The 13,284-nt window shown below is 42.9% G+C and overlaps 1 protein-coding gene across 4 annotated transcripts in view; it reads left to right on the top strand.

Annotated features, from left to right (window-relative positions):
- The window catches only part of HIRIP3 (HIRA interacting protein 3), a 32,002-nt gene extending 24,576 nt beyond the window's left edge, over nt 1–7,426 (top strand). For all 4 annotated transcript variants that reach the window (XM_068113545.2, XM_068113546.2, XM_068113547.2 and 1 more), the window contains exons 6-8: nt 4,370–4,532; nt 5,945–6,043; nt 6,356–7,426. In XM_068113545.2, the coding sequence (XP_067969646.2) occupies nt 4,370–4,532; nt 5,945–6,043; nt 6,356–6,534 (441 nt within the window). In that variant the 3' untranslated portion in view covers nt 6,535–7,426. The remainder of the gene's footprint in view (nt 1–4,369; nt 4,533–5,944; nt 6,044–6,355) is intronic.
- The last annotated feature ends 5,858 nt before the right edge of the window (nt 7,427–13,284 follow it).

The raw sequence follows: 13,284 nt of genomic DNA on the forward strand, positions 1-13,284 counted from the left end.
TGTCTCTCGGTCCCTGCTCTCAAATGTTGTGTTTGTGTCCTTCCCCCTCTCTCCCCATCTTGTCTACCGCTCCCTATGTTATATGTTTTATGTGTCGGTTTGTCTTTCTGTGTGATTAATGTTCGCTCTTTCACGAGCCTCGATATTGTATACAAAAAAAAAAAAAAAAAAAAAAAAAAAAAAAAAAAAAAAAAAAAAAAAAAAAAAAAAAAAAAAAAAAAAAAAAAAAAAAAAAAAAAAAAAAAAAAAAAAAAAGTCACGTTGGGCTAGTCACGCTAGCCCAACACGAGTCCCTGGTGTTGGGCTAGCGGCTCGGGTGCCAGCTTAGGATCCAAGGATCCTGGGTTCGAATCCCGGTCGATCGCTGAATTAACGCCAGGGGGCTGACTCAGCCTGTCATCCTTCCGAGGTCGGCAAATTGAGTACCAGTACACTGGTAATTCCCTGTTTATCGTAAAAAGGCGACAAACAGGGTTGGCGGCAGGAAGGGCATCCGGCCGTAAAACATTGCTTCAAAAAGGGGACCCCAAAAAAACAACAACAACCATGGTCCCCGAAAAGGCCAACCCCCGCTTTGCGGGGAAAAATGGCCTCTAAACGGCGGGTTTTTTTTTTGTTTTTTTTTGTTTAGTCCATTGTATAATTTAAATAAACATAAATGCAAATTTCGCATGTGGAAAAAGTAAGTACACCCTCGGCTCTAACAGGTGGTATTGCCCCCTTTGGCAGAAACGACCTCAAGCAGGCATTTCTTATAACTGTCTACCAGTCTCTGACATCGACTGGGAGAAATTTTTGCCCACTCCTCCATGCAGAATTCTTTCAGCTGTGCGATGTTTGAGGGGTTTCTTGCATGCACAGCTCGTTTCAAATCCCCCCACAACATCTCGATGGGATTTAGATCCGGGCTTTGACTTGGCCATTCCAGAACCCTCCATTTCTTTCTTTTTAGCCATTCCTTGGTGGATTTACTGGTATGTTTAGGGTCATTGTCATGTTGCAAGGTCCACCTTCGGTTGAGCTTCAACTTTCCGACAGATGGCCTCACATTATCCTCAAGCACCCTCTGGTACAATGAAGAATTCATCGTGGATGAATGAGCTGGTGAGCTATGATGGTGAGCTGCCCAGGCCCTGATGCAGCAAAGCTGCCCCAAACCATAATATTTCCACCGCCATGCTTTACAGTTGGTATCAGGTTCTTGTGGTCAAATGCTGTCTTTGGTTTTCGCTAAACATGTCTTCTGGTACTGTGGCCAAATAGCTCTACTTTTTACTCATCTGTCCAGAGCACATTGTTCCAGAAGTGCTGGTCTTTGCCTAGGTGTTCATTGGCAAACTTTAGTCTTGCCCTGATGTTCTTTCTGGACAGCAAAGGTTTCCTCCTGGCACACCTCCCATGTAGATCAAATTTGTGCAGCCTCTTTCTAATGGTAGAGTCGTGCACTTTCACATCAACAGTGGCAAGAGCTACCTGTAGGTCCCGTGATGACATTCTGGGGTTCTTAGAGACTTCTTTCAGCATCTTGCGGTCTGCTCTTGGGCTGAACTCGCTGGGGCGGCCTGGCCTGAACAAGTTGGCAGTTGTTTGGAATCTTCTCCACTTGTAGATGATCTTCCGGACAGTCGAATGATTGATTTCAAATTGTTTGGAGATCTTTTTAAATCCCTTCCCAGACTCGTAGGCATCTATAACCTTCTTTCTGAAGGCCTCAGAGAGGTCTTTTGATCTAGGCATGGTGACGCCACACATTTCAACAACAAAGAGCAAACCAAACTAAATGTCTGAGGTTTAAATAAGACAGGTTCCTCCAAGATCCTCTCTAACGATGTTCTAATCATTTGCACCTGAGCTGGTGTACCTGATTCTAATTTTAGGTATTTGAAGTAGTGATAAATGTAGGGGTGTACTTACTTTTTCCACATGCGAAATTTGCATTTATGTTTATTTAAATTATATATACAATGAACTACAAAATGTAAATGTTTCATATTTGTTATATTATATCACCTTTATCTATCAATATTGTTGAAATGAAGATCAAATAGCTGTATGTTGAAATATGTTGAAAAAGTCAAAACTTTACATGGGGTGTACTTACTTTTTCACGTGACTGTAAATGTGTACCGTGTAGTGTCTCCTGGTGATGGTGGCAGAGGGTATTACAATTCCCTTTTTTACCTGTGCAACACTGAGGTTATGAAGCACCCTTTTGCACAGGAAGATTTTTCCTCCTTCCCTTCCCCCATTCCCCCCTCCCCCAAAACGGAGGAGCCTGTCAAAGCCACTCCACCCCCCAAAATATGTTTCTGTAGTACATCTTTTCCCTCCCTCTCCCAAACCTCCTCCTCTCCCGCTTCCACTCCCCCCCCCCCCCCCCCCACTCCCTTCCTCGCCCCTTCCTCTCCTGCAACGCTGGGTACTCCTGCTAGTTGTTTGTAAAATGAGGTTGAACATTGGAGTAAGAATGATTATTTAAAGTAATGTTATCATCGTTATGGTCATTGTTGAAGCGGTATAATTGAAAAGCATTGGGGAATGTGCGAGGTTTATTGGTTAAAAACACAAATTATGAATCGTCCTTAAAAGTATTTGTTTGTGAAGAGTAATTTTTATTTTTGGTTACAAAATCTAGGTTTGTGGAGGAGCGAGGTGTTGGCTGATGGATAACTCATTGACAATGGAGTGGTGGGGGAAAAAGGAGCAGGAAAAGAGAGGAGAGATTGAAAGACAGTAACCTGCAAGTAAGGGTGGGTTTAGGAAGGGTTAATAGGGAGCATAAAATATTGTGGGTAGGGTTGGAAACTTGTGCATGAGTTCTACCATCTCAGAGATGACACTGTGTTGACTTCGGGATGCTGATCCCCAAGCAGACGAAAAGAGTAACAAAAGAGTGGAGGGGAACCCAAAGCCTGTATTTTGGAAAGTTAATGAGGACAGTGTTACTGGAAGAGCATATGCATCCTGGAAGGTCAGAGGGCTTAAAGAACAGGGTGAGTAAGACTAGATGATAGGCAGTTAAAAATATATATAAAAAAGAAGACCGACCTGGCTATGAAGAAGCAGTAGGCCTTTTGCTTCTTTGTTTTGAGTGATGCCAATGATGTTGATAGCTCTGAGTCCACAGCATCCCTGAATGAGCGGTGTGAAGTGGGGAAGCACCAGCCTGTACCAGAGAGCATTACTTCAGTGGGCCGTAAAAAGTTCAGATTTAGCCAGGAAGGACTTGGGATGACAGAGGATACTCAGTATGCAGCTGACTTTGGAGGCACCTTTGATATAACGTCTGCCCCAGAGATGTTATGGATATTAGGCCCAGGGGTTTGAGGAACTGGACGTTTTCCCCCAGTGGCTGATCAAGGATGTATATAGATGAGTTCTGGAGGTGAGAATTTGAGACTTCCCTGAATTGAACATTTTCTATATGTCAGATCAGATGAGATCCTTTTAAGATCTGCTGAAAGGGATGCAGCTGTTGCCAGTCTGTCATTGGCATGGTGTACCTTCTTGGAATAATGGGGCAATGTTTACGAAGTAGAAAAGAGTGGTTTTTACAGCAGTAAAAAGGTAACATGTATTTGGAACAAAATGTATTAGGATGCAATAGACGGAAGTGTGCCTGATGGTGTCGAAGGCTCGTGACACGTCTAAAGACAGTCCTGACCTCTTATTTTAAAATTGAAGTGCTCCATCCATTGTCGATAGAGAGAAGTAGCAGCAAATCCCCTAGTTGAATGACTTGGACGGAATCCATATTAATGATCAGACATCAAGCCATTTGAGAAGTGGATGCATTATGATTTTTATTTTCTTTTTAATAGTTCTCAAAGACTCATGGAAGAGCCTTTCCATAAATCACATGCAGGATAGACAATAAATAGTTTGTCAAATTACCTTACATCTTTACAAAGAGGTCAATGCACTTTTCCATGAATGATGAGGACAGTACACAATGGACAAACGTGTTGTATATGGGATTTGAACTTGGGTTCCATAAGGTAGGAGTTCAAATTGGAACATTAACAGGCCATCCTGGATTCCATTATGGATTACATGTCTTTGCTAACAATTAAGTAATCTTACGGCCATTGAGTATATGGTTTTGAACCCTTGTGTATGGTGGAAGTGATGTTGCTTGGATGTAATCTGGGCCCATTACAGTGATTGGGTTGAGGCTGGTGAGAACTTCATTGATGAAATACATTATGTCCAGGACCAAGACTTGAGGTCAGGATAGTAAAGGATGTCTTGGGTGTATGAGCTTTGGAGCGATTCCCCACCACATAATGACAATGAAAACCTTTTTATTTCTAGGCTTTATTGAAATGGTCATTGCTTCAATGCAAATTTTGTGTATGTATTTGCACAGGTACCTGCAAATAATGAAGACCATCCAGCCATCCAGAGGTTGAAGCGTTATCTGGTAGCATGTGGTGTGAGGAGACGCTACCAGCAACTTTTTGAGGGCTGTACCTCGCGTCGTGCCAAGCTTAATCGGTTGCAGCATGAGCTGGAGACACTGGGAGTCAAAGGTGCTTTTATGTATTCGCTACATTCCCACCATCTTGGTTACATTCATATTCCCGTCATTTATTGTTGCATTCATAAGGGTGGGGATGTGTGGAATTATATTTAGATAAGGCGTTTCCCTTTCCTTTCATATGCAGCACACGGCTGCTGATGGCATCATTATGCTGGGTGTGTGGTTGTGCCACTGATGCAGTGCCCCTTCAGGTTATAGCAGGAATTTGGAATTTGGCAAGGGTGCTCGCAATAGCTCGCCTACTCTTTGTGAAGGACATCATAAGATCTTTAACGTCCAACAACTAATGCTGACAGATGGGACGCCTGATATAATGCCCATCCGGGGAACCCGGGGAATCCGTGTGTGTGTGTGTGTGTGTGTGTGTGTGTGTGTGTGTGTGTGTGCGTGTGCGTGCGTGCGTGCGTTCGTGTGTGTTCATGTGTGTTCATTTGCTTATAAAGCATAACATTCTCTTTGCTAATCCCCCCCCCCCGACCCCCCTCTCCCTTCCTCTTCCTTCCCCCTTCCCCTCTCCACTCTCTCTCTGTCTCTGTCTCTCTCACTCTCTCTCTCTCACTCTCGCTTCCCCCTCCTAATAAAGTGCAGCACTCTCCTCCTATACCTATTTCTCTCTCTCTTCCCCTTTCTCTCTCTTTCTTGCTGCCAAACCTCCTCCCTCCTGGAAGGTATAGCGATGTGGTGAGGCGTTCCTCTCCCTGCCTTCCTCGCTTTCCCGCTTCCTAGCTCCCTCGTTCCTTGCTACCGCCTCTTCTCTCTCTCCACCCACCTTGTTCCTTCCTCCTCCTCTCCACCCATCCCTTCTCCTCTTCATTCTCCTCCTCCCCATTCCCTCCCTCCTATCCTCCCTCCCTCTTTCTCTCTCCGCCACGTCCTCGCTCTCCTCCCCTTCCTCACTCCCGCCTCCCCCATTCTCTCCCCACCTCTCCCCTCTTCATTCACTCCTTCCCCCTCCTCTCTCCACCCCTTCTTTCTCCCCTCACCTTTCTCTCTTTCTCCCCTCACCTTTCTCTCTTTCTCTCTATCCCCCCTGCCCTCCCTCTCCCTCTTACCCTTTCTCTCTCTCCCCTCTTTCTCTCTCCTGCACTTCTTTGCTCTCTTCCCTTTCCTCACTGATCCTCCCCCCCCCCCATTCTCTCTCCCCTTCCCTCTGTGTCTCTCTCTCTCTCTCTCTCTCTCTTGCCCCCTCCTCACCTCTCTCTCTCCCCGTCGTCCTCTCCCTGCCTGCCATCTTTTGCCCCTGTCGTTTTCTTTACTCCTCCCCTCTCTTGGTATTCGCATCAGTGAAACGACAGGTGGCATTTGCTGGTATGCAATAAATGGATAGGTCCTAAATACTGTCATTTGGAAAGCTTGCTTTAAGATTATTTTTGCCTCTTCACTCCCTTGCTTGTATTGCAGGAAAGCCAACCCTGGAAAAATGTCGACATGTGAAAATGAAGAGGGAGGATGATGCAGAGTTAGCTGCACTCGATCAAGGGAACATAATTACTGGAATGGGTGAGAGTAAGAGAGAACATATGTGGCACAAGGGGATATAAGTGAGAGCAAAGAAGAATAATTGGCCAGTGTTTAACAAAGCATCTCCCGTTGAAAGTTTGTTTTGCAATGGCAGCCATGTTGCCTCTGACTCCCAAAAATGCAGTCATCCAAATGGCCATTACTAATGATTACCACATACTTGCCTGGTCCCCATTGTTCTATGACGGGCCTGACATGTGTGTATGGCCTGACAATTTATACTCTGACAAGTAGTGGAGACTAGGCCTCTGTTTGCTCTGGGGTTGAACTGGTGTGTTGTCCTTTGTGCAGGCCGTCGCAAGAGACGAGCAGCTTCGTCCAATCGTCTTTCGCCTCCTCAGGTGTCACCGCCTTCCTCCGCCCCCTTGCATGCCTTGGACTCCGACTCCGACTCGGAACATCGGCGCCGATCCCATCACGACTGGTCGAGTTTGCGTGGAATTGTAAGCAGCGATGGAGGGAGTGATTGAGGAACAAGTTGTTTTGTTCTTTATCTCTTTACAAACAACATTTTACTCTGAAATTTTTCTCATTGCATTTGGTGTTTTCACTTTTTTTTTTTTTTTTTTACTAGGCATGTTTTGTTTTTGTACATTTTGCCTGACTGATAGGCCTACTCCGGAGGTTTGTAAGAAATCCCATTGATTCCCTCGTAAATTTCCCTCCACCCTCCTGAACCTTGTGTGAGCATACTCTGACTTACTTTTGAAACATTAACACTTTGTGTAAATAATTGACGAGCTCTCACATTAATCCAGATGTGCTTGTTTAAAGATTCACATTGTTTTGCTATCAGATTCTCATAATAAAATAATTTGTTGTTCGGGTGTCTATCAATGAGCAAGGGTAGGTGGAAGGATGTTTTGGGGATCTCGGCACATTCAACACTGCCCCTAACTAAGGAAGAGAGCTCCACAGACCACTACCATGGACCACCACCCAAAGGGGAGGTGGTCAAATGGATTTTCACAAGTTCACATCAATGCCAGTCTTGAGTCTCACAATTTCTGCCTTAATGGTTTACCAGCAGGAAAATAGTGCTTCAAAGTGCTACGTTGATCATCTGATCTGGAATTGCCTGCGAACTAAGTTATCTTTAGTTGGTATGCTTGCCTCTGATATGTGAACAGTCTGGCTTGGGGTTCGATCCAGATCCATGCCTTAGCTGATCTGGTTTGGTGCCAGTAATGGGCACTGCATCATGGAGCACGCCATCCACTACATATTCCAAACTAAACTCCATTCATGGCTGCTTATACTCCTGTGTTGAAAATACGGTGTTGGAGGATACTCAACTCCCAATATTTTCTGTTAAAATGTCTTGTTTGTTTAAATATCCATAAAACAGATGTTTCAAGTCTGCACTTGTTTTATATTTCCTTCCGAACCCGAGTTTTCATTATGTTGGGATCTTGGATGCATATCCTGTGTTGATTTCCCTCCACCCTCCTCCCTCTGTGATGTTTACGTCATCATCATCACGAGATGGTAGTTCATTACCCCATTGTTTACGAATGTCCTTGTAATGCATGTAAAAGTATGCTTACGTTCCCCAATGTTGTTTTGTATTGCTCCCTGACACCCCCTCTAATCTCACTTCTAGAAGTGACCCAACCAAATGGCATACTGGTTAGAGAATAAGTATCAATGACACTAAGAGGTGACTTAGCACAGGAGAGATGGTTCAATCATGCTTTCTTGTGCTTTGGCAACTCGAAATATTTGAATGAATGTCAAGAATCTCCCTACTTGTTTTATATTCCCTTCTGAACCCGAGTTTTCATTTTGTTGGGATCTTGGATTCAAATCCCATATCTTGCGTTGATACTGATAGAAGGCACGAGAATGAAGCACTGGGTATTCACGACAGTCATGAACCTTTCTTTATGTTGCTGAGGACCAATTTGGCACCATCATCATCACAGTTACTGGTTCCTGAAAGTTCATGGGTATCGAACCTAACTAAACCAGTGAGGTCCATGCCACTCCATTGGCAGGATGGATTGGAGGTACGCACACTCCCCACCCTCTAAGCTGCTTAAGCTGGATTCAAATCTCGACCCAGCTATGAACTGTCATCCAGATGTTTCACAGCCAGCATTCGGCTGCTGTGTGTGCTGTTAAACTGGGCGTCTCGTCTGCCAGAATTAATTGGTGGATGTTAAAGATCCCACGGTGACCTTCCTGAAGAGTAGGCGAGCTATCGCAGTATGCACAGGGAGGGCCAAAAATAAGGGATGGAAAAAGGGGATTTGAGGAAGAGGATGTGGCATCTTTACAACACGTCGAGTGCACTCATTGGTCCGGCGGTAGAGATTTGAAGACTTCCATTCATCCAAACTTAACCACCGGTTTCCGGTTCTGAAGTGGAGATCACCTTTCTGGGCCAGAACGTTTGAGCACCTGAAAGAGTTGTATTTGTTCTGTGCTGAGCATGAGGATAATGTCGTTTCTTCTTGAGCTATGACCTTAATGTACACAAACACTCTCAACCCCTCAGTCTCTACATTTGTCCGACAATGAGTGTTATTTCAAGTCTGACTTCTGGACTCGCTTCTGCTCCAACCAGCTTTGTATTGACACGTGATACATTACCTGCAGCTATGCTCTTTGATTCATCAGAATGAACTTTTTACGGAGTAGCCCGTAGGGCAATGTCGTCTGGAACAGCCTTTGTCTGTCAGTATGTCCCCACAAACGTACACCAATTAGAGCTGAGGGTTTGGTCACATGACAGGAGGACACGTTTAGTAACCATTTCAGTTGCATATTTTACTAAAAAGGAATATAATAATCTGTGGATCGTTTTGGTGTCCCAGATGGTGTCGGAAGCTATTAGGAGGTTTCAGAAATTCCTCATGATTTTGAAATGCGATTCACATGGACCTTGCTCCCAATCCGGAAGTGAACAGATGTATGTGGAATTTATTGGTTCATCGTTTGCCATTCGCCATTTTTTTCTCCAAGTCATTCAGGAACCGGCTGTCCATGCCTGAAGTCAAAAAAAATTAATACTAACTATGTGCTAACTGCCAACTGGTATTCCCACCCAGGTCATACTATTCTCTTCAACTAAACTAAAGTATCAAACAAGATTGGGAATGCCGTTGTTATACTATCGGTCTTGTTTTTGTACACAAGGTCAAGGCTCGTGGAAGAGCATACATATAACGAACATATAAGAACATACATATGACGAACATATAAGAACATACATATAACATATAAAAACATACATATAACATACATATAACGGATCAGCATGCAACAGAATACAAAGAAGAGCAAAAAGAGTGGGGGATGCCAACATCAGACAAAATGGACAAATGGACAGTTATCAATTTGGATCTAAAATTTGGTTGATGAGGGTATGTTTGACGCTTTGTACTGTGGGCTCAGTTGCTCCATTTGAAGCAGGATGGTGTTGTTACTTTGGTGTGTCACAAATATATATATATATATGGATATATATGTATGGATATATATGTATGGATATATATGTATGGATATATATGTATGGATATATATGTATGTATATATATGGATATATATGTATGTATATATATGGATATATATGTATGTATATATATGGATATATATGTATGTATATATATGGATATATATGTATGTATATATATGGATATATATGTATGTATATATATGGATATATATGTATGTATATATATGGATATATATGTATGTATATATATGGATATATATGTATGTATATATATGGATATATATGTATGTATATATATGGATATATATGTATGTATATATATGGATATATATGTATGTATATATATGGATATATATGGATGTATATGTATGTATATATATATGGATGTATATGTATGTATATATATGTATGTATATATATGTATATATATATATGGATATATATGTATGTATATATATGGATATATATGTATGTATATATATGTATATGTATGTATATATATGTATGTATATATATGTATATATATGTATGTATATGTATGTATATATATGTATATATATACGTATGTATATATATGTATATATATATGTATGTATATATATATAGATATATATATAGATATATATATATAGATATATATATATAGATATATATATATATATATATATATATATATATATATATACGTATATAGTGTAACGAATTTGAGAAGTGTAACGGTTTTGAGAAGGGTAACGGTTTTGAGAAGTGTAACAATTTTGGAGAAAGTGTAACGAATGTGAAAAGTATGGTTTTGTTGTGTGTAACACCCTCGTAATGTAAATAATGGTCGCAGCCGTCCTCCTAGTTAATTCCATGAAACTTACACACAGGCCACGATATATCTTTTGAAATATACACAAAGAATTAAGTTAAGCACCCCCCCCGTTTTTTTACAACCTCGCACATTACAAGTTTGTTGTCGTCAAAACAGTGTAATATACCCATGATATTGCTATATTTTCTGGAGAAGTGATATTATGGTCACATAAAAACATAACAATCATGCCGTTTTCAATATTTTATTCTGAATAATTTAAGGTGAAATTTTTTGGGAATTTTAGGCATATTTTCACCTCAATTTAAGTATGGAGCTATAGGTCCATCACGGACAGTGTGGATGACGTTTATGTTTTCTAACGTACAGTCATTGTTCTGAGAAGACCTCTAGCGATCTTTGCGTCAATAACGTGTGTAGGACCCACGTGATCGGATCACTGACTCAACCAATCACTTTTTTTCACTTTGATCACTCAATTTCATCAATGGATAATTGCTAATGTCATACCAATCATTATTTGATCTCACATACCTTAGAATATATGCCAATGTATACATATACACAAAGAATATATATTAGGGGGTGCTTACCTTAATTCGTTGTGTAGGGGTGCTTAACTTAATTCTTTGTGTATAGTTTATTTCCTTATTCTATGTAGGCTAAATATGTGTTTCCCACTAGATTGACTCTGCATTGCATCAAACGAAATAAAGCGTAGGCCCCTCCGATGATCCATGGCAGCTCAAGTGCCAGGGATTCCCCCACTTGAGCTTTGACAGCAACCGTTTATTGCAGTACTGAACTGCTGTGCAACGTGACGGCGCCTTACCTGCAGCTGCTGACCGGTTTTCGCCATTTGCGGCCATTACGAACAAGGGGAGTGGCTAGAGAAGACGGGTCGCCCCCCTCGTCATAGGGGGGAGGAGTAAGTCGGCCCCGCTCATCCAACCCAGAACAAGGGGTTTGGCTAAGAGAGGGCGGAGCGGGAACCCCCGAGAAAGTGCGCGAAGGTTCGGTGAGAAACCAATATAAGCCGCCGCGGGACGCACTCCACCCTCTTGCTCTGACCCCGTCCTCTTGCTCTGACCCCGTCCTCTTGCTCTGACCCCGTCCTCTTGCTTGCTGTCGCTCGTTGTTGCTGGGGAGAAGGAAGACGCCTGAACGAGCAGTTGTGTGCGAGCCATCGTGCGACCAGCTGCGCTGCAGCTAAGGGGGCAGCTAAGGGGCCGCAGGCCACGAAAAGGATGCGCCAGGCAGCAATCCACGCTGGACCCTCCATTGCCTCCCAAAACAACCATCCATCCTCAAGCCATACCTGCCTGCAATATCCCCCGTGTAAGTGTGAACGTCGTCTGTCTTGAATGTTGTCCTGGGGTTTTTAAGTAAATTGAATAGTATAAGCTAACGATTCACTGTGTGACTGCTTCTTCCATCCATTGCTTGTAAATAACTTTGATCGCTCCTTCTTTTTGCTTGTGTGTATAATAAATCTGTTCTTCCTCTGTACTCTGTCTTCCTCCTCTCTTCCTTCTCTTTCGGTCGCTTTAGAGGTTTCCCAAATTGAATATCTGTGGCGCGATCTGGTCAACGTTGGGGGAGTCGGGCCAATCGGGGATCCTGTAACGGTCGCGGTTGACCATCCGCTCGGCCCAAAGTAACATCTTGTCCGCGACCCGTAACAATATATATATATATATATATATATATATATATAAATATATATATATATATATATATATATATATATATATACAGTGGAACCTTGACTTACGAGTGCACCAACTTACGAGTTTTTCGAGATACGAGCCGTCGCTCGGGCGGTTTATTGCTTTGAGATGCGAGCCGAGATTTGAGTTACGAGCTTTCGCCACCCGCCACCAGGTGGGTTCCGGTCACGTGGTTATCTTGCCATGCAAGTATCTCTGCCGTATATCGCTGCATTTTTGTTTTCGCATGTTGGTTATTTTGAGTTTACGCCACCCGCCACCAGGTGGGTTCCGGTCACGTGGTTATCTTGCCGTGCAAGTACAGTATCTCTGCCGTATATCGCTGCATTTTTGTTTTCGCATGTTGGTTATTTTGAGTTTACGCCACCCGCCACCAGGTGGGTTCCGGTCACGTGGTTATCTTGCCGTGCAAGTACAGTATCTCTGCCGTATATCGTTGCATTTTTGTTTTCGCATGCTGGTTATTTTGAGTTTACGCCACCCGCCACCAGGTGGGTTCCGGTCACGTGGTTATCTTGCCGTGCAAGCATATCTGCCGTATACCGCTGCTGTTTTGTTTTTGTTTTCGCATGTTGGTTATTTTGGAGCGTTATTTTGAAGGTTATTTTGAAGAAGAGGATGATGTGCTTGGATATAAAACACGCAATCGTCGAAAAACATGAGCGAGGTTTGCGTGTTGTCGACTTGGTGAGGCAGATGTGAAGGCAGCTGAAGATTTTATTATAACTTTTGCCGAACTGATAGAAGCCGAACGATACATCCCCCAGCAAATCTTCAACTGTGACGAGACAGGGCTCTTCTGGAAAAAGATGCCGAGGAGGACGTATATAACGGCAGAGGAGAAGAGCATGCCAGGCCACAACTTGTTCAGAGTGCCGGCGATAGCTCGCCTTCTCTTTGTGGAAGACACGGTGAGATCCTTAACATCCAACAACTAATGGGACGCAAACGGGGCGCCCAGTTTAGCGGTACACACATTGATGAATCACCCTGCCTGTGAAACACCGACATGACAGGTTATAGCTGGGTCGGGATTCAAACCCAGGCTGGACAGTTTAGAGTCAAGTGTGCGTACCTCCAGTCCAGGCCATCCTGCCAACTTGTATGCTGCATACAGGTGAAATATAAAGCGCGAGATATTTTTATATATACTGCATATTTAAAAAAAAATTGGTGTGGTTTTTGGCGTGCTGGAACGGATTAATAGCATTTC

Source organism: Myxine glutinosa, unplaced genomic scaffold (genome assembly GCF_964187855.1).
Source record: "Myxine glutinosa unplaced genomic scaffold, kmMyxGlut1.1 SCAFFOLD_2344, whole genome shotgun sequence".
Taxonomy (NCBI): Eukaryota; Metazoa; Chordata; class Myxini; order Myxiniformes; family Myxinidae; genus Myxine; species Myxine glutinosa.